The 26,978-nt window shown below is 40.1% G+C and overlaps 2 protein-coding genes across 2 annotated transcripts in view; both read right to left on the bottom strand.

Moving 5' to 3' along the window:
• Positions 1 to 282: 282 nt before the first annotated feature.
• Positions 283 to 22,013, bottom strand: LOC134793745 (uncharacterized). The gene is made up of 11 exons (XM_063765745.1): positions 21,713 to 22,013; positions 13,412 to 13,503; positions 12,882 to 13,067; positions 8,605 to 8,722; positions 6,877 to 7,836; positions 6,662 to 6,772; positions 6,078 to 6,206; positions 4,672 to 4,782; positions 2,138 to 2,245; positions 1,378 to 1,588; positions 283 to 359 (listed from the first exon to the last, which is right to left on the bottom strand). Exons 1-11 carry the CDS (start codon positions 21,881 to 21,883, stop codon positions 289 to 291), a joined length of 2,268 nt encoding a protein of 755 aa, XP_063621815.1. The 5' UTR covers positions 21,884 to 22,013; the 3' UTR covers positions 283 to 288.
• Positions 22,014 to 24,728: 2,715 nt separating this feature from the next.
• Positions 24,729 to 26,978, bottom strand: part of LOC134792886 (trithorax group protein osa) — a 107,450-nt gene continuing 105,200 nt past the window's right edge. Inside the window, exon 19 of the mRNA XM_063764686.1 lies at positions 24,729 to 26,912. Coding sequence (XP_063620756.1) covers positions 24,999 to 26,912 — 1,914 coding nt within the window. The 3' untranslated portion in view covers positions 24,729 to 24,998. The remainder of the gene's footprint in view (positions 26,913 to 26,978) is intronic.

Below are 26,978 nucleotides of genomic sequence, written 5' to 3'. Positions count from 1 at the left end.
TTGTGTGAAGTGTCAAAAACTGTAAAAAATAAAATAAAGAATAATGGCAAATCAAAATCAAACAAAACATTAGCAATCAAAGCAAAAGTAAAACCAAGTACCTAATTAAAGTTCACTTTAGGTAAGTTTATTTACATTAGGTATTAGCACAGCGTCGTTCGTTTCGCGCGCTTTTCAAACTGATATCGGCTGAATTGAAATCGGCGGTGCCAATATCGATATATTGGATTATATCGGCCGATATTTCGGTATCGGTATCGTTACATCGCTACACAATTGTGTTGTTTGTTATCTTTTTCTGCGTCTGTGATCGGAGCGAGCGGCGCTGGGTTTGGACTTATCCTTGTACTTGGCATCGTCTGAAATAAAATGAAATGGCGCAAGTCATTTAGGCAAAAAATAATTTAGTGTGAACTAGTTGTTGAAGGTGGATTGAGAAAGACTGTAAAACGTGTTTCTATGTAATATTATGTTTATATTGTTAATGACGCCTAAAATGATTGGCCTAGTATGATTGGCGGTGCCGATCTCGATCGCAAGAGTCGCGCGACTCGTGTAGCGGCAGCCGTACGACCCCAATTTCAAAGAAAAACCGCAAATCGATGTACAGGTTAGCCATTTGGCACACGTAGGTATACTAGAGGTCAAAACAAATTGTTTGACCCGCAGTTCCTAAAAACAAATCCCTTAGGAGGGGAGAGCCGATTTTTTTTTGTATGGGAAAAAATAAAATTTTTAGAATCTACGTGTGGTATTATATGAAAGGGCTTTTTGAGGCGATTCTAAAAATATGCCACATCACTACATTTCAGCCATTTTTAAAAATTAAAACAAAAATATTTTTTAAAACATACCAAGTTTGTGCTCCTCCAGATACGATATGGCTGATTTTTTTTTCAATATTACAATGTGTCACAGTACTACTTCAGGTACCTATTTTACCAAACTTATGGAACTGTACTGCAGATACGGTACATATTAATCATAAAATAATACGTAATATCCATATACCTATCCAACGGGAAATACCTCTTTAACCCCTTTACTGCGCCTTTTCATCAGTTGGTAAAGTTTGTTTAGTTTTTCATACAAAACTATACCAGAGCGACACGAGCGACGCGCGGGCGGCGCGCGAGCATAGCCCGGCTCGTTCCACCACCACGGGGGAGGCAATGGTGCTGAAGCAAACGCTCTTATAACTGACCTCGCTCGCGCTCCTTGTGTCGACGACGCTGGCGGTCGCGGTCCCGGTGCCGGTCGCAGGAGCCGCGCGAGTCGGGCGACGACCGACGCACGGGCGGCGCTCGCGCATGGCCCGATTCGTTCCACCACCACGGGGGAGGCAATGGTGCTAAAGCAAACGCTCTTATAACTGACCTTGCTCGCGCTCCTTGTGTCGACGACGCTGGCGCTCGCGGTCGCGGTCCCGGTGCCGGTCGCGGTCGCAGGAGCCGCGCGAGTCGGGCGACAAGCGACGTACCGGCGGCGCTCGCGCATGGCCCGACTCGTTCCACCACCAGGGAGGAGGCGCGGGCGGTGATGCGCGCATTCGGATCGGCGAGCCACCCACGTAACCAGCTGCCGGCATCTGTTTTGTTAAGAAATTTAAACCTTTGTCAAGGCAGAGATGATTTGACGACCAAGTAACATAGATCGTTTCATTCACGAAGATGTGTGCTAAGCTCGTAAGGTAATGACAAATCTGCGCGTGATCGTAAATTACACGATCTATACGTTACCTTAAACATGTGTTATATGATTCAATGAGTAGTTACCTCATTAAAATCCATGAATAGATGTAAAATTGAGTATTGATATAATTATTACGTAAAGAATTTGCCCCTATCGTCTTGACTACTACCTATTAATAAAAATAATAAAGCAAAATGTGTTTTGTTTAATAAATCAAACGCATTTATACTCAAAATATTTAAAAGATCTAACGTGAGATTAAGAGGGGGGGGGGGAGTCTAAAAATCCTCAAAAACCCTCGCGTAATTAATAAACGACCCTGCGTAGCCCTGACTGGGTGATCCTTTTGTACTGAATACAAAAATGCTGACACTAATCACGCGTCACCGCCATGTCCATGTACTCTTTGTGGTAGAAAAAACAATATTGCAAAACAAATGAGTACCGGCGGCGGGTATGCGGGCTGGCAGAAGGTGCCGGGTGACGCGGTGCCCTCGCCATCTGCGCACACCGGAGGCACCAGCACGGGTCCTGAAGCTGCCGGCGTCACCAGCTGCATGACATATATAATTTCAACTGGTATTTATTTGTCGTATGGCTTTTCAGTCACTATAAGTAAAGATTCATTAATTGTAAAAGATGAATAAAGTCAACGACAAATTGCGCCATTTACGTCAACGCTCAAATTCGGAGCAAATTTATTCTTACATTTTACTCATCTTAAATTAAAGTTAGAGATTATGCCGCTTCAAATAGTAATAAGCCGTTCTAAATACATATTTCAAAAGAGAATTTACACGCGACAAAATTAATAGACAAGTTTTGTAGCGAACTTTCAGATCCTGACTAATCTAATGTACCTACTTATAGTACCTTAACTTTATTTAAAGGAAGGAATGGTGACTTTCCTAAAAAGACCAATAAAGCCAAGCTATGAAGGACAGTATTTCAAAAGGCCAATCATTAGGTACAGATCGGCTGCCCTAAGCAGAAAACAAGTATCTCCAAAATTTTCAAAAACTGTTTTTTTGGATTTTCGGAAACTGCTGTTTCGGAAACTTTCGGAAATCTTTCACTGAAAAGAAAATTATAAAATGATGTGTATTTTTCAAAATATTGGCGTTTTAATAATCCAAGTATCTTTTTTTAGTCCTGTGTTCTAGGCTAAATTCAAGTATATGCCCCACTTCTACGCTAAAGTCAAGTAACTAATAAGAGATACTTGTAATTCATATAGATGACCGAGATACTTGCTTTTAGCGTAGAAATTAGTAACTAAAAATGAATTCATTACAATGGTTAAACAAGTATCTCCTAATATAATCTGCTATTTAGGGTAGAAACTAGTCGTGTAATTATAAAGTACCTTTTTTTATTACATATATAGGAAACATATCTGTTTACAGTGAGAAGTAAGCGGTCATTAAGCAGTAGTTGTTAATTGTGTCAAAGTGAAAGAGTGAGAGTGCGTTTGGCGAGGAATTATTATTGTTAAAACTATTAAATTTAGTACATATAATAGTTTGTCAATAACAATGCCTATAAGACACTGGAATGCTTCCGATACACGGCAACGGGCAAAAAGGATATTTTCTATGTGTTTGGAGAATGATAACGGGTAAGTAATTTAAAACTTATAATATTTAATAAAAAACATGAGTTCAATATAAAAACCGAGCATTCAGATTTGTTGTGCTAATTTGTTAATTTTACTTCAGGATTTAACTGGTACTTTGGATACAATTCAAAGTCAGCAAGAAACACATGGTTACAACTGGTTCCCCATATGCCTAAAAACCGTCAAACATTTTGGAAGCAGTTATTGAGACAAACGCTAAATCTCTTGATTTAATTGAGCATGGAGAAGTAGTTAATCCAGAATAAATCAGATACCTAACATTGTCGACGAGTCCAATATTTTAATATCGGGGCTATTAGTACATAGCCATCGAACAGTTCTATGTAGAAGAGTACTTGCCAAGTTTCAGGTCGATCAGCTTATAGATTTTGTGTCGAGTAATAATATACATATGTCAAAACCGATTTTCAAAACGGTATAACTTTATTAGTGTTAATTAAAAATATTTGTTAACCGCATTATACCTACTACAGTATACTACAGTATACTACAGTATACTTACTTCTAAACATAATAATTATGAAAATGACATTTTGCGCACTTTGGGCACTTTATATTACATAAGCCTAAATGTGACGTCCCACGGGTAAAGGTACCTTATGGCGGTTGGCGCTTACGCTATTATTAACGCCGCTCCAATATTATTGCTGCGCTATGCGACGTAAGGTACCTTTTCCGTGGAACGTCACAAATGTATTTAGGTATGACCTTTTCTTAGTGTTAATAAAAAGCTTTGATTGTCTGTTTTTATTTATTATAACTAAAGACTGCAAAAAGTTTTTTTTAAGTTACTTGTATTTAATAAGTTGAAAAATCTACTGGGCTTGCTCTTTCTTGCTTAGAATCTTGAAATACTTGAATCTGTGTAGAATGCTACACATTATTATGGTGCAGTAAACTACACAGAAAACTATTTTTGTCTGTACTAAGTTTTATGTACAAAATTATAAAAAAAACAAACTCTGTATAAACTGTGTGTAAACTGTGTATAAGCTTAATTATATCGCCCTTAGTCTATTGGTATAAAAATATTTAACATTTTAGACAAAATACCTAACAAAACTAACCAATTACGTTTTTTTGCTCTGCTCAAAAATTTGTCAAAACCGAGTTACTTGATTTCTGCTTAGGGCAGCCGAGATGTAGTGCATAATTGTTTTCCTTCGTATTTTCTCGGAAACGTTCGTATTTGTCATGCTACTTCAGTCAACCTCAGAACTTTTTGTACCAAAACTGACGGAGACAGCAAGACACGGTTCGTACGTTTCCGTGAAAATACGAAGGAAAATAATAATGCACTACATCTGTAGTTCCTAATATGGTGACAGATGACAGCCTACCTTCTGCTTGAGACTGTTGAAGTCATTGCTCATCTCGCGGTAGCGCTGCAAGCACTCCTGCCACATGGTGGCCATCTCTGCCATCTCCGACCGTTGTTTGTTGATCTCCTCCTGAATACCAATAGGTTAAAGTGTGAATTAAATTTATATGTTCTCGTACTTAGAAATAATGCGGATCAGAACTTGAAGCTTAACATGATTAAAGTTGATAAATAAGAAACGGGATTCTGCTTAGGTGAAAATATAAAGCCTGACAACAGTTTATTTGACCCTCGCCATTTTGCGGATTTTCAATGGTACTAATTTCTTTTACTGGCAACAAGTACTCTTTGACAACGAACGTTGACATTCGATGACATCCACATCGAATGTCACCGATGTAAACAAACGGAAAATATCTACGAATATATTCAAATATAAACGGTTTTATTAAAAAAATGCCAAAAAAAATTACCAAAGATGCGAAAAAAATTGTAGTGAATGCAATCAAATACTTACTACAGCTTAAAAAAGACGAAGGATTACATAGCATTCCAATAAACAATGTTTTAAAGTTGGTCGTTGACAATGTTGACATGACCGGTATTGACATTTTATAGTGCGGTTTTATGGAACTGGTTAGTTGTTAGGTTTAAACTTTAATATTTCATTTAAGGTTTATATAGATCGACGATAAAAATCCTATAATCGAATTGGAGACTGAACGTTTTATAATCGAGGTTGGTGGTCCTGAAAGCGACACAACATCTGATGAAAATCAGACTTCGTCAGAGTAAGAAAACGAAGAATATAATAATATTGAATATTTAGAATCAGATTTTGACGAATAGGTAAATTGAGAGAACCGAATTCTCTGTTAGCAATGTTTTGACATTATACGAGTATCAACCACGTATCAACATGAAGCCAATGCCCACTACCCCGACTATACATGACGTACGCACATTATTGCCATACGTAAGCTGTTTGCAGCGACACTATCTCAGGGTTAAATAAACTGTTGTCAGGCTTTACAAAAGAAATTTGAGGACCCAAACGTCCTCAAACCGTGTAGTCGTCGTAGGAGGGCGTATTTTTATCCAGTGAGGGATTTGTACCTATAGGATGTGCAAACAACTTAGGCTACTGCTCGCCCCTTAGAAGTATGGTCAAAGGCGCCTAGCCTTTTACGGATTCCACAAATATTGCATGATCTGGGCGGCCACTAGGTTATGGCGTCTGACGCGAATGCAGAAGACACGGGTTCGGTCCCAGCCCTGATCTCTGGAGGCCTTGGTCAGTTTTTGTAACTTTTGGTAGCTTTATTAAACGTGAGACAAGGGAGAGACTATTGCTCGAGCCTCGCAAGTCGATATAATACGCTCTCGACTTGCGTATCTAGGCAAAGTTCCTAATAATGAGCATACCGTGGTCTGTATGAGCCTCGCGTCCGTGTCGCCGACGTCCCGCGCTACGGTCTCGTAGCGGCGCATGCACTCGCGCCACAACCGGAGTTGGGCGGCGGCCGAGTCGCGGGCATTGTTCGCCGCCGATTCCTAACCATACAATAATAAAATAATAAATTATTTTCTACATTCATCTTGGCCGAGTAATAAAATCTGTTCTAATCTATTAAAATATTATGGATCAGTCCAATTTCCCTACATGCTCCGTGTCCATAAGTGATTTTTAGAAAACATTGTATTTTGTGATGTATTTAAAACATTCAAGACGCATCATCATACCAGGTCCTGAATCTTTATGATATATTACGTGCAGAGATAATTGAAATGACTTACGGAAAATATGTTCAACTAGGTACCAACTAAGTATTAAAATTATCATAACTAGGCAATAAAAATAGTAAATAGCCACTTATTAGTCATTAATTTCATAAACGTTTTCCCAGTTGAATTCACAAGTCGGTTGTTTTGAAGGACTTAGGTAGATTACCTAATTATTACCTAATAGGATAACATTTTTGTTGCTGAATAACACATGAAATAGTTACAGTTGCAGCTTTGTCCCCCGATGTTTGTGAATAGCTCTTGAAGCATCGCATCAACTCCTTCCATAAGTTCATCATCTTGTCCATGGCTTGCCTTTGCTCTATAATTTCTTGCTGCAATTGTAGTTAGAACCAATATTATGCAACAAGTAACTAGAAGTAACTAAATGAAAGTTCAATTATATGTCCAACTAATGGAGCAAGATTAGTTTACCAACCTTTACTAATCTTAAGTAGTTGCTTCGGGCACTGACGGTACTCTCACCATCCGCAACACTAAGGCCAGAATCCCTTTCTCTTTCAGAAGACCTTTCTTTATATTCCTCGTCCCTCGATGCTACAGAAGCTCTTTCAAATCTATCCAAGTTTTTCTTGATTCGGCGATCTCTGCTTTCTTTATACATGTGGTAGTTGCGATCGCGAGTAGCAATCGGCTTGTCTTCGTAATACTTATCCCGTTTTTCCATTTCTTCGCACCTCTTTCGGTATCTGTCGTCATATCGCCTTTCGTCATAGCACCTATCTCTAGGATTGTCACTCCTTGTTGTTCTGTGTTGTCTGTCGTCCTCCGCGTAAGAGTCCCGGTGGACATCATAGCTCCTGCTGGTTTGGTTGTAGAGTCTTTTCTTTTCATCTTCATAGGGTCTTTCTCTATTAGGTTCGATAACTCGATCGTAGTCTCTATTGAGTTCTATATCGCGATCATATTCTCTATCATCTCTACGATAGTCACATTCTCTAAGGGGATCCCGGTTGGGGTGGTGTTCCCTGTAACCCCTGTAAGATTGGTTGAGCACACTTCTAGTGGGAGCAGGTTTGGGAGCATATTCACGTCGTCTATCGTCTGCTAAGGTGTGCATCTTTGATCCGCTGATATCAAGTTTGCTGGCGTATTGTTCTCTATGCCGTTGCTGTTCTCCGATAGCGTTTTCTTTGTCATAGGGGACGCAGTACGAGCTTCTGCCCCTTGCTTGTGCTAGCTGTGAGCGAGACGTGGCAACGTTGTCTCGACTACGAATTCGTCCGCTATAGTCCTCCTGACTTCGGGCTAATGACAAGGGGATATTGCCTTGTGAATTTTCATGACTGGTCAACTTCACGGGGTGGTGGTCGACATCGTTACAGGTTGGTCTCGATACGCCTTCACATTGCAGTGACTTGTGGCTCAGCGAACCTTGCTGAAACATGTCGAAGAGTTCATTCTAGCATTCTACTTACCTTTACCAAACTAATTAAGAGTCGCCAGCACAGAGCCGCCCAATTCTATTTTCATACACTCGACCCTACACTCTCATTTTATAACGACATGCTGGAATAATATGAAACTTGGCATGAATATTGAAGTACCTACAATATATTATCTACTTATGCCTGTAATTAATACCTATTAGTTTTCGTTGCTAGAAATCGTAACACAAATGAAATAGCAATTATATTTTTTGTAGGTAAGTATATAAATCCTCAAATCGTTTTATTTTCATTGTATTACAATTTCTAGCAATGAAAACTAATGAGTATACCTACTGTATTTAAAATAAATTCTTTTACACCATGCATGAAATAAAGCACCAGATAATTATTAGAAAAACACAGATAGGAGTTATTTTAAAACTATTTAATATTTAATAAATCGGATAGAAATATAAAAAGTAGGTGAGTTGACCGAATTGACCGTGCATGACGTCACGATGTAATGTTTCATATAAATTCCATATAATTATTAGCAAATCGTTTTGACAGTTCTAAAAAGTAACTGATTTGACTAGTAGGAAAATACCCTATTACAGGTTGGATATATGTTACTCCAATGTTCGTGGTAAATTTCATATTATTTTAGCATATCGTTATAAAATGAGAGTGTATACTTACCTAACTATTTACGTTTGTATGGCGGCGGCTCTGTATCGAATACTGGCGACTCTTGAACGAAGTAGGATTTAACTCACGATATTTTTGTTAGAAGGTTTTTCGGTTTTCGTGTTTAGCGTAGTGCATAATTTAACGAAAGTTTCAATCAGAGCATTTTGATCAATAGCTGGCGCTGGATTCTCAATTTTTGGGGGCCTGTCGATAAACAAAATAAAATAGGAATCTAGGTAGGTATTAAAGCCTGACCAGGAATATATGATCATGCGCCATGTTGCGGAATTTCATTGGAACTAATTTCTTTTCACGCCACTATTCGGAAATCTAAAACCAAGCTGGAAAGTAGGCAATAGCTGTAGCACCTGAACCACCACTACTACAATGTTTCATAGTTATCATCATCTGTCATTGGTGATGGTTCGCTACAACAATGAGTATCATTTAAAACATAAAAATCAATAAAAGGTCTTATTGCGCAACTTTTTCCTTCAAAAATAAAATTAGGTTATTTATAGGACCAATTATTTGTTAAAAAAAAAAGAAATGTCAAAACCATTCATTCATTTAGTCAGTTCATTCGATTCACGCTTAAGGCGTTTTATACTTTTGTAGCTGTTTGTGGTTTTTTAGCAAAAACGCTTCTAAGTTTAGAGTCGGTTTGAAGCAAACAACAGAAAAACGCCTCTTAAAAGTGATAAAAAAAGTAAAAAAGGCGGGATCGGAAAATACTCACTGAATTGGATAGTGTATATTGTGTTTGACTAAAAAATACAAGAAACACGTATCTACGCTCGCTATAAAAAGGAGTTCTTCTAGTGAAGAAAATGAATAAAATGATATTCTTACGCTGACGCCTACCGAAATTCAAGAGACAGCACAGGCAGTGGCTAGTAATTTGCTACCAGAGAAATCGCGGGCTAGTACTTATTAGTTATGCAAATGTTTTCTTATTTCCTCGCAGTAGTCGTGAAAAGGACTATGTAATGCCTCGGCCGGAAACGCTACGATGGACTCGTATTATTTGAGAGCCTCCACTAACCTGTCGGCCCTCAAACTCACTCGTCCATCTTTTAGCGGTTTTACGTCCTCTCCTACAATGTACTATACACTGGCAATAATTTTAATGATAGGTTGTCACTGTTGTCAGTGTCATTGTGGCGGTTTACTTGAATAATACTTAAGTGTTGAATATTAAATAATAAATGACAAAAAATGGCCAAAACTATACATAATCAAGAGCGAAACATTGTAAATAATGTATTATAAATAATGTCAATAATAAACTGCTGGAAAAGAACCATTCGGGAAATTAAACTATTTCGCTACGAAACATTTTCAAATTAACATCAGAGCTGACAGGTAAACCAATGAAAATGTCATTATAGTCTGGTTATTACGACTTGGTTATTGTAGTGTTATGTTATACAAGCGAGGAAATCCTTAAGTACAGTAACAAAGATGTGTTTGAAAAATATTTACTATGGGCAATGATATACATAACATACATTTTCATTTTTAGTTTTAATCTTGTGTCGATAGATGGCAATAAATTTACAGTGACTACAAAATTTCCTATGACAATAACTCTCTATATGCTCTATTCTCTTTGCTATGGGCTTTAGAGACAATCAATTTTGTTCATTGACAATGTAGCAGACACTATGTAAGGTAATTTTGACCTATGTGTGACGCGTAAGAAAATACATGAATTTTATACGGTAAAAACCGACAGTAAAAAAATGTGAACACCGAATATTTGGATTCTGATTATGATTAGAGTGAATAAAAGTATAACACTGATTTAAACTTTCACGATTATTAAACATTAAAAGTATAAGTCAAAATAACGAGTTGCCAACCCAAGTAACATTTTAGTCCTATAATTATAGTTTTTATCGCTAAAAGCTTGTATAGACGTCGTATTAAGGTTTCAGAGATGACCACCTGTCGTATAAAAGCGCTTGGCAACACCTTTTTGCTCTATAGGCTTATACAGCTAATATATTCTATAAGCAATTGATGTAAAGGTTTACTTCATCATTTTATAGAGCCGTTACAGGCGTGTACTATAACAGGTTCAAATATAATCACTATAGAGCAATATTACTGTATAATCACTTTTATGCAACTAATTTGCGCTATTAAGGTTCCCTGCCAAGCCGCTATAGTTTTGTGTTTTAACAGTGACAAAAACCCAACTATACAACGATTTTAGGATATAGTGGCTTTAGAGATCACTGCTGTAGTACATAATACTTTAGTAGTTTGCGCTATTAAGGTTCCCTGCAAGCCGCTATAGTTTTGTGTTTAAACAGTGACAAAAACCCAGCTATACAACGATTATAGGATATAGTGGCTTTAGATATCACTGCTATAGTACATAATACTTTAGTAGTCATATGAACACTATTATAGAACTGTTTTGCTCTATAGTAGCGTTTTTGGGACATATTTATAGCGTTAAAAAGCGCTTTAGTAGTTTTTAAATCCCTATTATATCTCATCGCTGTAAACGTCACAATGACTCTTTTATATCACAAAACTGTTGTATAGTGGTTTTGTTTTTTCTTTTAAAAGACAACAGCGTTATAGCTGAGTTTTTATGTCTTTTATAAACCGAGTTAGATACATAAAGGTAGAAAACGACTACTTGTAAATGATCAATTTGATCTGTAATGGCTACTTATATCTTGCTTATATAAGTTCAGGCCTAAGCCACATAATGTGGTTCCGTACAAAATATTTTTATATTTTAATGAATTGATAAAAAAGACCCCAGTGATATTAGTGATTGTAGGTGAGATTTAACATCAATGATTTAATACAAGCATAAAATCGTGACGGTTTAGATATTTATCGACATCCATTATTAGCACATTTTTTTTACCAATCACACTGAAAAAGGAAACAAAAGTAATGACTACATCTAAATTAAAAAAAAAAATCCTATATCTTTCTAAAGAGTTTGTAGGTGTAACTGGGTCACAGCAAAATTCTTTTGGAACCCTAATTTTAATCATGATGGCGGTGAATATTTCGTCGTAAGTTCTATAGTTAGCCTATAAAAGCGTCGGATTTACTTCTTGGCTGTATAGTAGTAACTATGGTGAATATCATAATATTTATTTAATTATTTTATTAAAAACATAAATAAATCGAGGGGGCATTTAAAATTCCTCATTAACCTAATACTATTCTAAGGGTAAAACTTCCGTCCCATATACTTTTTGCACTAAGGACCGAATTATTCGACATCTAAATGGCGCATATTAATATAACGTCTTTATTTATCACCATTTTACTTAGTACCGTTTTTGTGAAGTAAACACACAACAAAACCACTCACAACAGTTGATGGAAAACTTGATAGCAAATTTCGTAGTAAAGGAACTATGAATTCTACAATAGTATAAAAAAGCACTATAATAGAATTTCAAATACTACTATAGTATAAAACAAGCACTATATATAATGGAATCTCAAATGCTACTATAGTATAAATTAACACTATAATGGCGTTACTGACAACAAATTAGCACAAAAGTGATCATCACATCACTTTTATAGACCTAAAACGTTACGACTGACACTGCTACAGGTCTACTATATCACTGAATGGCACATAAGATGCGCCATTTCGGCTTTATACAATCTTCTTAGGTCTTTTATAGGACCTTAGGAGGTATTTGGGAAACGTTCTATCGACTACTATAGAACCACAAATTGTTACTTGGGAATCCACATTGTTCATACTATACCGAACTGTTGCCATATAAATGAGAATAATAGCGCCCTCTTGACAATGGTCATATATTCCTGGTCAGGCTTTACTTTGGTAGCATAATTTTAATGTTTTTAAATTGATTGTAACCACAGTACACAATGCAACGTTTTTAATAGAATAATAACATAGTATGCAGGATCAGAAGGTCATAATGTGTAACTGGTGTAAGCATTTCGAACACCATCATCGCTCGTGGTATGGCAAAAAGGGACAATTATTAAGTTCGCCTTTTGTACATTAAGTTGTTCTTTTGTGCAATAAAGTTTAAGTAAATAAATAAATAAATCATATAAATTGCATCCCATGCATAATAGATTAAGTGGTACGGTGCTATTAAGTATTGTCGACTGGGTTATACTTAACTTATACTGTAACATAGTTGTTACTTAGTTTTGGTAACGAGCAATAATAGATTTTGAGTCTGCAGGAGATGTGAATACCTAAGACATTCTGTGGCCGCGGTATTAGCAAGGTTTTTGCTTGCACCGTCATGTACCTACGTGATGACACTCTTGTGCGACTCCCGCGTTCGCGGTCTGCATGGCACCAGCGTGACGTTGCCTAGGAACGTACTTGTCAGGTTCCTGAGGTGACTCGTCGCGGCGCCGGTGGTGGCGATGGTCCCGGTCCCGGTCCCGGTCCCGATACTCCCGGCGGTCACGGTGGTCACGGTGTTGCCGAGGTTCTCGCTCGCTCGGGGACGGCGGTCGCGCGCGACTCCCGCGTTCGCGGTCTTCATGGCGTCGGGCATGACGTTGCCTGTACCAAAGAATGCGATGATCATGTTTCTGAGATGTCGATTTAGTTTCACATATCTTGTTGCGCGCATATCATAAGTTATTTTAAGATTTTCGTTACCACAAGTATAATACTAAGCTAAGCTTGATACCAAAATGTAACCACTCCTACAAGGGTACCTTGTAGGAGTGGTTACATTTTGGTATCAAGCTTAGCGTCAACTCTTCTTTTGTCGCTATTATTTGAATTCCTAATGTTTCACTGTAAGTACCAGTTTCAGACACTCTGAAACAACCCGCCGGCTAGTGAGTGCTAGCAAAGCTACAGCAACAGCAATAGTGGGCATAATTAAGATTTTGGCTTACTTCTTCTTATCCCTTTTAATAGCTTCTTCTAGGAAGGCGTAGATGAAGGAGCCCTGATCATGCGGCACCGACTCGAAAGTACCGTCACCATCCTAAATTAAACAAGTGGGTCACATAAATCTCATTACGATAGCATGTACGTATATCACCGAAAAATTAAGTAGATAACCATTTATGAACCGATTATAAGGTTCGTATTCAACCTGTCCAAATTCTTGGTCCAATGTACCATTGCGTCTCTAGGGTTTCTGGTTTCTCGACCTTTTTTATTTCTCGAGGCACGGGAATTCTCGACCAAGATTTCTCGACTTTCTCGAGTAAGTATCTCGAGAAATTTTGAAAGTTTCAAAAAACACCAGGTTATTTTCATTTTTTTGCATTATTACAAATCAAACTCATAGGAATCGTAGGCGAGATCAATAATCAAACATAGGGTACATTTTTAGTTACCATAAATTGCACTTAATAATCAAAAATTAAACAACAACCAAAAAAAACTATATGTGCAGGCGTGCGCGCCGGCAATGTGATGCTATAGTGTATTTCTTTAGGTATTTAACAAAATTTAATCAAACCACAATACCTACCTACATATGGTATTTTATTAGATAATAATATTCAAGTCAACAAATTTAACTCGATGTGACATACTTACAGAAGTTTTACTACGAAATAGTCAACGTAACAATGAAGCTGCTAAAATTGTGATATTTTGCTAATAAGAATATATCGGGATGATTTGATTTATCAATAGTAATTGAGTATATGTATTTGTTATTACTACACATCGGTAACTCGTGGCATTTAGGTAGCACTTAAAAGATTACTTTAATTAATTCCTTTTTAGTGGTTTCTTTTTCTCGACTCGTATAGGAAGAACATTGTCACATCACTAGTCTGTTAGAAACTGTCAAGTGCCACGAGTTACCGATGTGTGCTCATCACTAATCTTTTAAGTGCTACCTAAATGCCACTACGAGTTACCGATGTGTAGTTATTACATGGCCCTATAATTCGCTATTCAGCATTAGAAAGAAGATTAAGCGATTTTGATGAGTCTTTTTATTGAAAAACACTTTTGAAAATTAGATCATCGCAAATATGTAACAATTACTCATATACGATAGTTTACATTATTTTGCTTTCACAAGTAATAGTTACAAATTTATTAAAGCTTTTTTTAATAAAAAAGACACGTCATGACAGTTCAAAAGTTTCAAAACATGAAAATCGGTTGAAGCCAGAACTATAGGACAGGGGACAAGATCAAGGCAGTTTTTTATTTGGTTGGTTAACTACCTAATATATTAATTTTAAGTACCTGAAAATGTAAAAAAAAAAAACATTGTTTACGTTTATTTAACTACCTAAAGAATAACACTATAGACACATCACGTGTTATACCTACCTACGCGTGTTTTCTTTTTACTTATCACAAGAGATTTATTTCTCGAGTTCTCGAGGCATTGAGTGTTTTTTTTTCCGTCTCGACTTAGGACAAATTTTCGAGATTTCTCGCCAAGAGAATTCTCGAGCAGAAACCCTATGCGTCTCACTCTCTCACTAAGCAAAATGGGAGACGCAAATACACGTTGGACAGGTGGAATACCACCCTTAAGGACCGTTAGGCACTGGAAGCCAACCGAATTTTACATAGACAGCGAAGTAGAATTTGTTGTATAGGCAACATTACACTCGGGGACTTAAGGTTACAGTCATTTAGGTCAGCTAGGAAGGTTTCATAAATGTAATCATTCAAAGTAACTTACTATTTGCGGCGAACCCGAACGGGGCGTGGATACAAGACCCGCCTTCAAAGCCAGTGACATATTTTCTCTTCTGCTATTGAAAAATAAGAACTTTTGAATACAACACGTAGCTATATAGTATTACCTATATACTTGCAAAATATTAGGTTCATCGGTGAACAGGCCACAGGCCAGCCTAAATAATTACCTATTACCGAGGGGCAAAGGCTTACGTCATTCTCTGTACCTACCCTCAGTAAGGCAACGGTAGGTTTAAGATTAAGTACTTCAAAGTTTGCGTGTTCACTGTTCAAGTGAAATACTGCACGTAAGTATTTGAATAAAATTACAACATGGTAGGAAAACTTACGTGGGACGACGGTGGCGACGCGGCGAACTCTGAGACCGGACTGACGGGCTACTGTCGGCGGTCCTGATCATAAGTACAAATCATTTGTAAACCTCACTGATAGAAAATATTTCAAACACGTACTTAGATAATTAATTTGTATCACCTCTCATCGTGACTCCGAAAAGCATCAGTTTTCGAAGGAACAGTTTCTTGTAGACTGGCTTTAGCTGAAACGACACGAAGTTGACCCTGCTTTGGGAGCATGATTACGATTAGTGTAAACGTAATTGAATGCCTCGGAGTTCATATAAAGAGGTAGAGTCACTTAACCTTTTGAACGCCAAACGGCGCATCCATTTGCCGTGCCACTGACGCCACGGGGGTAAATTTTAGTTTTGTGAATAAATAATTAGCCACGTCAAATTAACCAATTTGGGCAATCTCCGGAAATAATTCGTGTAGTTTTGAAAATTGGTATAGGTATACCTTGTGGTGTCCAGATAAACATACTAAAAGTCCTCGAGGGTAGGGGGTGTGCTGAGAGTGTATGGGGGGGGGGGGGGTTGAAGGTACCTTTTTTCATATTTTTGCACATATCTCGAATATCTGTACGAATAGCATTATAATTATTTCGGACAAAAGTTTTAACATTAAATTTCCTACAAATTTGGTTATGTTTATTTTTACTCTGCGATCAATACTTCAGGAGGTATAGTTGAATTATCGAGAAGATGGAATTGCATTTGTAGTGGTTGTATGCTGATAGTACAAGAAAATAGAAAATTCAAATATAGAATACCTGTATACAAACAATACTACTACATATGCAATTCCACGCTCTCGATGATACGACTATACAGGCTATTAAAGTTTAATAAGAGAAAAAATAGACGGTTTAAGAAAACGTTGTTTTTTCGTAATTGTTCATCATAAATAAAAAAATTAGTTTAGAATAAGCAAGCTAAGCGACCTGGGCCATGTTGCATATTAAACTACAACTAATATTACAAGCGGACCTCCTTTTCTAACTTCACTTATTAGAAAAGGAGTTCCGCTTGTAATATTAGTTGTAGTTTATTATGCAACACGGCCCTGCTGATAAAATAAAAAAAAAACCGGCCAAGAGCATGTCGGGCCATGCTCAATGTAGGGTTCCGTAGTTACCCGTCCGTCAAAATAGACTATTTGCAAAAACTCAAAAACTGGTAGACCGATTAGGTTCGCTATATTTTTTCTTGAAAGTCTTTACTAAGCTTTACTTTCACGATTTTTTTCATATTTTTTGGACCCATGGTTCAAATGTTAGGGGAACTAAAGTGGAAAACACCTTTTTTTCTTTCAGATCGATTATTTCCGAAAATATTAAGTTGATCAAAAAATGGTCCTTAGAGACCCTTATTCATTTTAAAAGACCTATTCAACGACACCCCACACTATAGAATTGACGCGAAAAAAAATATAAAAAAAAACCGGCCAAGAGCATGTCGGGCCATGCTCAATGTAGGGTTCCGTAGTTACCCGTCCGTCAAAATAGACTATTTGCAAAAACTGAAAAACTGCTAGACCGATTAGGTTCGCTATATTTTTCCTTGAAAGTCTTTACTAAGCTTTACTTTCACGATTTTTTTCATATTTTTTGGACCTATGGTTCAAATGTTAGGGGAACTAAAGTGGAAAACACCTTTTTTTCTTTCAGAACGATTATTTCCGAAAATATTATGTTGATCAAAAAATGGTCCTTAAAGACCCTTATTCATTTTAAAAGACCTATTCAACGACACCCCACACTATAGAATTGACGCGAAAAAAAATTTCATCCCCACTTTAATGTAGGGGAGGCACCCTAAAAATATATTTTTTCTAGTTTATATTTTAAGACTTTGTCAGCGTAACTAATTTATATATTCGTGTCAAATTTAATCATATAAACTAGAAAACATATTTTTTTATGGTGTTTAAAGTGGGGATGAAATTTTTTTTCGCTTCCACCCTATAGTGTGGGGTGTCGTTGGATAGGTCTTTTAAAACGAATAAGGGGCATCAAGAATCATTTTTTGGTCAACTTAATATTTTCGGATATAATCGATCTGAAAGAAAAAAAGTTGTGTTTTACACTTTAGTTCCCCTAACTTTTGAACCATGGATCCAAAAAATTTGAAAAAAATCGTGAAAACATAGCCTAGTAAAGAATTTCAACGAAAAATATAGCGAACCTAATCGGTATAGCTGTTTTTGAGTTTTGGCAAATAGTCTATTTTGACAGACGGGTAACTACGGAACCCTACACTGAGCATGGCCCGACATGCTCATGGCCTGTTTTTTTTTTATATTTTATCAGCAGGTCGCCTAGCTTGCATACTCTAAACTAAAAATTTTATTTATGATGATCAATAACAAAAAAACGACGTTTTCTTAAATAGTCTATTTTTTATCTCTTATTTAACTTTAACAGCCTGTAGCTCCTAAAGTATTGATTGTAGAGTAAAAATAAACATAACCAAATTTGTAGTAAATTTTATGATAAAACTTTTGTCCGAAGTAATTTTATTGCTTTTCGTACAGATATTCGAGATATGAGCAAAAATATGAAAAAAGGTACCTTCAACCCCCCCTCCCCTACACCCTCAGCACATCCCCTACCCTCAGTACACCACAAGGTATACCTGTACCAATTTTCAAAACTACACGAATTATTTCCGCAGATTTTTCTAATTTGCTTAGGCTAAATGCCAACCTAAAAGTGGGGTGTTTTTCAGATTTTCAACAAAAAACGATCGACGTCAAATGCCGTCTTTGGCGTCGTTGTCACGATTTTTCGTTAACGTCAATTGCCGTTTGTGGCGTTCAAAATGTTAAGGTGCAGTGAGTTCAGGTCCTCCGAATGCAGCTCGCGGAACACCTTAAGGTCGGTTGCACCAGACTGTTTGTCACCGATAAATTTTATTGTATGGAACGTTTCATACAATCAGACGAAGAATAGTCTGCAGCGGATTCGATAGCCCACGCAGTGCATGTGTTATTTTAAACGTCAAACTTCTATGAAATTATGACGTAATATAAATGACACTTGCACTGCGTGGGTTATCAAATCCGCTGCAGACTTTTTTTGTTCGACTCTAGTTCAGTGCTGAGTGACGTTGATCAGTCTGCTTATTATGGTAGGTGCAACTGGTCCTTAGCCTTTTGAACGCCACAGACGGCAATTGACGTCAACGAAAAATCGTGACAACGACGCAGAAGGCGGCATTTGACGTCGATCGTTTTTTGATGAAAATCTACTGAAAAACACCCCACTTTTAGGTTGGCATTATTTATTCACAAAACTAAATTTTACCCCCGTGGCGTCAGTGGTTCGGCAAATGGATGCGCCGTTTGGCGTTCAAAAGGTTAAAGACAAAATCGCACCATAAAGTTTCTTTTCGGTGTTTTAACCATGGTACCACAGCTTTTGTACCACAGGGGGACCACGGGTAATTTTTTTCCCCGTAGACCCACTGCTCCAGTTTTAAGTTATCTTTTTGAATACGAAACTTTCCGTGGGCCCACGGGTCATTCATCAGATAATTTATTTCCCCATAGACCCACTTCAATTTAAGCGTAGGTTAAGGTAGGTACGAGTAGGTAGGTTAGGTTCGTTAGGTAGCTTCAGATGCCCGAAGGGCAAACCGCCCAGAAATAGGAGCCCCGCCGTCTAGTTACGTTGTGAAGCAAATGTTTTTGGAGAAGAAACACTAAAGAACCGTGTCCCGGATAGTATGGGTTCTGGGCCATGACGCGTCCCCAAGTAACTTATATGTCATTAGATAGTGCATAGCCTATATCGATAGAATATATCGTTCTTATGAGCGTATTTGGTGGGCATACCTCGTTAGCAAAAATGTCTACTGCCTTATAATAAAAAATAAAAAAAAATTAGCCTATATACGTCCCAATGCTGGGCGCAGGCCTCCTCTCAAGCATGAGAGGGTTTGGGCTATAGTCCCCACGCTGGCCCAATACGGGTTGGGGACTTCACATATATCTTTGAATTTTTTCGCGGATGTATGCAGGTTTCCTCACGATGTTTTTGGGACCCGACCCTTATAATAGACACCCACACGACCCACATAATTAGGGCGGCAAAAACCCATTTCATTTGTAAAAATATCGTCCGTAATTTATCTGTAAAATATTAAAAACATTGTATTCATACTTTTCAAATGCCAGATTCAGTTTTTTTTTTAAACATTTGACTTGACTGATTGACTTTTGCCATAATTCAATTTAAATGGAAATCGTCACCGCCACACGCTACAAATTATTATTAACAAAAAAAAGGGTTATACCCACTAGTTACCACCAAGTTTTTACCAGTGGTAACTACTGGGAATTTTTTTCCCACCTTTTACCACTGGTAACTACTGGGAATTTTTATTCCCAGTAGTTACCACCAACTCGGGTTAGTCGTAACTACTGGGAATTTTTATTCCCAGTAGTTACCAGTGGTAAAAGGTGGGAAAAAAATTCCCAGTAGTTACCACTGGTAACAACTTGGTGGTAACTAGTGGGAATAACCCAAAAAAAATATAAGAGTACCTATTTTAAAGTGATACTTTTTAGAATAAGGAATAAATTAGCTAAATTGTACAATTTTTTATTTAGTACAAATCGCCACACTGTGATTATAAAGGCCAAATTTGCCCTAAAAATACATATAATTTTTATTTATTGTGCAAAAATCTGTTTATTTGTATGAAAAGGTATAACGGTTATTTCAAAAATGAATTCTCCGTCCCTAAATTATACAAAAATGATATATAAAAGTTGCTAAGAGCATGAAAAATTATAGCATAGATTGTACCTGGGGAGCCGACCATTTCCCCTCTTCCCTTCTTTTTGGTACACGGTACGATCTCGTTGCTACCGGGCCAAATCAGCACATTAATTTGGTAATAAGGGTATGCAAGGCCTCTTAACACAACCAATAAAACCTCCATGAACAGAAATGGGAGACATATTTTATAAGATTTTATAAGATCCATGAATAATTTTCAGATATATAAACGGCAATTAAGCCACCAGTATTGGCCGTATTGGGTTGCCTATAATCATATGCCCACTTCAATTAACAATGAAACTATTTTTCCGTGAATGTACTCGTAAACCCCTATCCGTTAGTATGCGATTCATTAATGGACGCACCATGGCCCAAATCGGGACACGGTTCTTTGCAATTTGCTTTCGGCAATTTACATAACGTTTCACGTTTGTATAATGACGACGCCGTTTGTAATAATTAAATGTAAGAGAATGTAATAATTAATCCTACCAATATAACCTTCCAAATATGACAACGGTGGTCCACGGGTAAAATACAGTTCTTTTCAATTACCCGTAGTCCCATTTTGATGCAGTGGGTCTACGGGGAAAAAAAATTACCCGTGGTCCCCTGTGGTACAAAAGCCGTGGTAGCACGGTTAAAACATGTTCTTTTCTACCTTTTTGGTACGGAATCCTAAAAACTTGACGTCATGACAAGCTGATTTCGCACGCTGACAAATTCCTAAGGTGTAATGGGATAACTTGTAAAACGGGACAATTTTGAAAATAACAAATATCTACTAACAATAACAACAGTACTTAACTAAGCAAGATAGCATGGTAAAGCCCTTCGCACACTTTACTTAGTGCAGTAAGTTAGTGACGACAGGGACGCAGCTATTACGTTAAACAAATAGACACGGTAGATATATAGGTATCGTCTTGGGTCGTCCCATTGGTTTTTCGTCAAGTTCTTAAATTAGTCCTATTCTGCTTTCGTCACTCATTCTACATTCGTCACAATCGTCGGTGGCTTTCAATGTAGAATGAGTGACGAAAGCAGAATAGGACTAATTTAAGAACTTGACGAAAAACGAATGGGACGACCCAAGACGATACCCGGTAGATATACCTATCTGTATCTCACTTCACGTGTCGCTGCGTTCCATGTCGTCAGATACCGAATAGCCGTGTAGGCAGTAGATATTAGTTATTATCAAAATTATTTTCGCAAGTTTTCGAAGTTATCCCAATGCACCTTACTCAGTTATCGTTGTTGTGAATGTGTGCGTGAGCTACGTAAACAAGAATAAATCGGTGTATGAAATTAGTTTTATCTCAGCGACTTTCCCGTTGCTTAAGGCACAGACCTAAGGTATCGTTCAATGGTGTGTTTGTTGCCAACTTATTTTGCCAGGCGCCTAATATTTTACTTACGCTTGTATTAGTACAGTCACTAGCGGAACGCGCTAAGGACCTGCCCTCTTCTTCCCTTTTCTTTTTTCCACGCTTACGTTTTGTTGCATCGAACACTTGAACCAATTTCTTACTTTCACTCGCCTTACACTCCATTACAGTCTAATAAGGGACATGAAGTGTTTAACTTAACTAATATAATTTTAATGAGAAGTTACTACAATAAATTAATTTACGTTAAAATGTTAACCAAACATACACGGATAAGATGGAAAATGACAGATTTGATAGAAGTTGAATAAAGAATTTAACTTCAATAAGACGTCAGCCATGTCATTAGCTGCCAGTTCCAAAGACAGATTTTAAGACAGTTAACCCTTTGAAAGCCAAGAACGCTTAAAATTGTGACTAAGTAAAGCGCCAATATAAGCCTACTACTTATAAAGTTAGACCAAGAAAAGTCTGCGGCGATTTTGATAGCCCACGCAGTTCAAGTATTGTTTTAAACGTCAAACTTCTATGAAATTATGACGTATAAATAACACTTGCACCGCGGGGGCTATCAAAATCGCTGCAGACTTTTCTTGGTCTAACTCTACTTACTGTACCTACTCTTTAACCCAGATTTTCGTCAAGTGCGCCAGCCAGATCTGCTTCTGAAAAAACCCGCCTTGGGATTGCAACTACATATTTCCGTTCTCGTATTATATTAATCAACACTAGGAAGAATAAATGTCAAGTTTAAGCTTCCAATGTAGCCCACAAGATGGCAGTACCTACATTGCACAAGAAAGCGTACGTGAACTGTAGAAGGCAGTACTGCTTTGGCGTACAATCAACGTACAGTAGTTTGTTTCCAATTCAGACCAATCAGGCCACAAGATGGCAGACCCTCCAACGCGCACGGTCCCTAAAGGAATTACTCGATAGATTTTTACCATAAGCACCCATAAGCAACCATAAGGGTAGTATTATGTTATTTTCCGAACAATCGTAAAATGCAACTGAACTTGCAATTTTTTCACCTTATGTCTACCATTTCTAGGGTTCCGTACCCAAAGGGTAAGAGTCCACTGTCAGTCTGTCTGTCACCAGGCTGTATCTCATGAACCGTGATAGCTAGACAGTCGAAATTTTCACAGATGATGTATTTCTGTTGCCGCTATAGTATAGGTAACAAATACTAAAAAGTACGGAACCCTCGGTGGCCGAGTCCGACTCGCACTTGTCCGGTTTTTGAATATTAGCACAGAATAAATAATAGTACTAGGTACAGAAGACTCACTCTCTAACAAAACGCGTCTGTTACGATCAGGACAGATATGGACGCTAGGTGGCGACATCGACAGCGCCACGCGCGGCTTATGGCTAGCCACCAAAATTGGTGTGGAACGGATGTACTTGTACCTGTTGCAAAGCGACGAAATCGCGGAGTGAGTCACGCCTGATATTAGCTTTGTGTGAATAAAAACTGTCACCTTGCCGCTATTTACGACATCTAAACGTAAAATTCGACTTTTCTGACCGCTGCAATAGACACACATATGTATCTAAATGGAAAGAAAATCATTAAGGAATATTCTTATTTATGTGTAGTAGTGAAAACTAGTGTTAAAACTAGATGGCGCTGGCGCCATTACATAAAAATACGTCTAAAATGCTTTAAGTGTGGGTACTTAAGGTCTATAAAAGCGCAAGCCCAATTTTACTTTTCGAAATTATAAATAGCAGCAGGGTGATAGTTTTTCTATACAAATAACTAAAATGTCAAAATAATTATTTAGCGCACTGACGCACCTTGTGGCGTTGTACGGGGGTTGTCAGTCAACTAGAATCTGTTCGGAAAGAGAAGAGTTGTGGAATATCTGGGAACTGAGAACCAATATATTCCATGACTCCTCTCTTTCTGCACAGACTCTACCTACAATTTTTACATACCTAATACGAGACATATTTTTGAGTAAGGGTGGTATTCCACCTGTCCAATAGGGTATTATACTGTATTTAAAATAAATTATTTTACACCATGCATGAAATAAAGCACCAGTAATTATTAGAAAAACACAGATAGGAGTTATTTTTAAACGCAAGTTCTATTTAATAAATCGGATAGAAATATAAAAAGTTGACCGTGACATCACGATGTAATGTCTGATATAAATTTCATATTAGCAAATCGTTTAGACAGTTTCAAAAAAGTAACTGATTTGACTAGTAGGAAAATACCCTATTGTTGGTCCATGGTGCATTGCGTCTCACTCTCTCAATAAGCAAAATGTGAGACGCAAATACACATTGGACCAAGATATTGGACAGGTGGAATACCACCCTAAGTTGTATGCACCTATATTATTGCAGTTAACTAGACAACACCTTCATTAGATTTCAAATACTGATCTAAGATATGAGGGTTTTGAAATACAATTCAGCTCTTGAAAAAAACTACCAGGGTCCGATTGCATAACAACTTGTAACTAATAATATTAGCGGAAGTTTCGTTAAGACTTTCGCTAATTTTATTAGATACAAGTTGTTATGCAATCGGCCCCAGGTTGCAGGTATTTCATTTCTCTCTCAAGTTTGTGTTTGACTGTCAAAAACCATCTGTCAAACGTAGACAGACGGTTTTTATACATTTGATTTTCTACTTAGTGGCAGCGTGCTTCAAATATTGACGTTATTTCGTTTACTTTAAGGTAGAAAATCAATTGGATTGCTTTTTGGTCACGCACAAACTAATTTTTGAAATAGAATTTGAGACGGACTTAATAAGCGTATTCAATTTTGAATTGAGGTGAGCAGAATTTAAAAAAAGCCAATTCAAAAAATAAATAAAATTCAGATTCAATTTCAATATATTATAGATTATTGTAATAATTCACATTAAACTTAATTTAAACTTATAGCCCACATAAGCTCCTCACACTCCACTAAGATTTCTTTTATAGACAAAGGCGCTAAAGGTACTCGGTATAAAAATCTCCATCATAAAACCAATAAACAGATTCAAGTCCCATTTTATTATAAAAATCAAAATTACGAGTTATAATACATCTTTTCTCAATCGAACAATAGAAATCGATTATAGCACATTGACATTCTTGTAAATAAATCATCGTGGACATAAATAACAAAATCGGATTGTACAGCCTAACACGTCAGACACCGCTACGGCCTCTTGTCGGCCTGCGCCGTATCACTATATGTACACGTACCGACAGGTATAACTCAGTCTCATGTCACAGTCACACCACACACCGCACTAGAGCGTCTATTGTTCGTGGTGGTCGGGGGCGTCCTCGGGCCGCGGCTGGCTGCAGTGGTACAGCACGTCCGCCAGCTCGTGCGCCACCTTCTGGTCCAGGATCTGCGACATGACCAGCGACAACAGCCGCCGCTCGTGCCGCCGGATCAGCGGGCGGTTCTCCGCGTGCTCCGCCAGCCGCAGCAGCGTGGCGGCCGCGCGCCGCAGCATGTCCAGCGACGTGCCCATCGCGTCCGGGTTGTCGCGCAGCGCCGCCACGCCGTGCTGGTTGGCCACGCCCAGCGCCGTCTGCTCCGCGCGCTCGATGAACGCCACCAGCTGCGCCACCGCCGGCGCCTGCAGCGCCACCTCCCGCGCCGCCGGCCCGCCCGCCCCCGCCAGGTAGTGCAGCAGGTTCACCGCGAACTCGCGCACCACCGGCCGCTCCGGCCGGCACAGGTCCCGCGCCAGCCCCGCGCACAGCGCCGCGATGCGGCCCCGCGGCGGCGTCGCCAGCACCAGGTCCACGTTGGCGTCCGTCACGCACAGCTTGCACAGCGCCTCCAGCGCCAGCCGCCGCGGCGACAGCGGGGAGCCCGGCGCCGCGGCCGGCGGCGCGTCGCCCGCCACGGCCGCCGGGCACACGGCCCAGTGCAGCAGCCCGTCCAGCAGCGGTCGCGCCACCGCCTCCGGCTGGTGCTGCAGCTCCACGGAGCCGGCGATGTTGGCGCACGCCACGAGCGCGTCCTCGCGCAACTGCGCCAACGCGTCCCACCACCACTCGCCCTCGCCGCGCAGCGACGAGCAGCACGCGTCCTGGTCGGCCTCGTCCCGCGCGGCGCGCTCGTACGCGCGCGCCCGCGCGGCCCGCGGCGCGTGCTCGTGGTGCAGCAGCAGCAGCTTGCCGGCCAACGCCAGGAACGCGCCCGACCGCGAGAACTCCGCCTCGTTGCCCGGCACGAACGTCAGCCCTCGCAGAATATTGGACAGAGCTATGCAGCGCTTCGCGAGCGCGTCGCGGCTCTCGCTAACTAGGTTGAGGCTCGGCTCGTCGCGCGTGTAGCACTCGTCCTCGTAGTCCTCCAGGCGGCGGCGCTTCAGCACGCCGGCGGGGTCGCGCACGGCGAGCGTCACCCGCCGCTCCACCTCCAGCTCCATGGGCTCCGCCTCCAGGTTGTCTCGGTCCTCCTCGGGCGTGGCGGGCTGGGGCGCGGGCTCGGCCGGCTCGGGCGGCGGCGGCGAGGCGGCGCGCGGCTCGGGCGGTGGTGGCGGCGGCGACGGCGCACGCTCGCCGGGCAGCACGCGCACGAAGGGCAGCGGCAGGAACTCGGCGCGGAAGCAGGGCATGACGTGGTCGGCCAGCTGCCAGGGCTCGAGCGCGTCGTGGCGGTCCTCGGGCTCGTCGGGCGGCTCGGGCGCGAACAGGTCGGCGGCGGCGGCGTCGGGCTCGGCGCGGTAGGCGACGTGCGCACGCCGCCGCCGCGCCGCCAGCGTGTAGTTCTCGCCGGCCAGCACGCGCACGCGGTGGGCGGGGTCGGGCGGCGCGCCGGCGGGCGCGGGCGGCGCGGCGGGCGAGGCGGCCCCGGGCGCCGCGTACCACGGCGCGTCGGGCGGCGGCGGCGCGTCGAACACCTCCGCCAGCCCGCGGTGGAAGTGCTCCAGCAGCAGGTCGAGCAGCCCGGGCATGTGCTGGAGGCCGAAGTAGCCTATGCAGTTGTCGTCGAAGAGGAGGATGTTGAGGATGTCGAGCGCCCAGCAGGTCTCGGCGAGCAGGCCGGACTTGAGCGCCATGACGACGCGCCAGGCGTCGACGGGCGCGACGTCGGCCTTGGTGAGGCGGCGCCGCTTCTCGCCGGCGGGCGCGGTCGCCTCCACGCACTCGGCGGGGAACGTCATCTCGCGCTTCAGCTGCCCGCCCGGGAGGCTCATGCTGGGGGGTCCCTGCGTGCGAAACGAGACGCATCTTAGTAAAAGTAAACTGCTACTTGGACGTATAGTGATTATGAC

Source organism: Cydia splendana, chromosome 1 (genome assembly GCF_910591565.1).
Source record: "Cydia splendana chromosome 1, ilCydSple1.2, whole genome shotgun sequence".
In the NCBI taxonomy this organism is placed as follows: domain Eukaryota; kingdom Metazoa; phylum Arthropoda; class Insecta; order Lepidoptera; family Tortricidae; genus Cydia; species Cydia splendana.
This window is presented reverse-complemented; position numbering and strand designations above follow the sequence as displayed.

What these genes read in the sequence shown, in the direction of transcription:
- LOC134793745 (XM_063765745.1), bottom strand. Translation starts at nt 21,883, where the DNA reads ATGGAGTGTAAGGCGAGTGAAAGTAAGAAATTGGTTCAAGTGTTCGAT. An exon ending in AACCTTCTAACAAAAATATC is followed by an intron (nt 7,837 to 8,604) that starts GTGAGTTAAATC and finishes GACATGTTTCAG; the next exon opens with CAAGGTTCGCTGAGCCACAA. An exon ending in TCAACAGTCTCAAGCAGAAG is followed by an intron (nt 2,246 to 4,671) that starts GTAGGCTGTCAT and finishes TATGTCATGCAG; the next exon opens with CTGGTGACGCCGGCAGCTTC.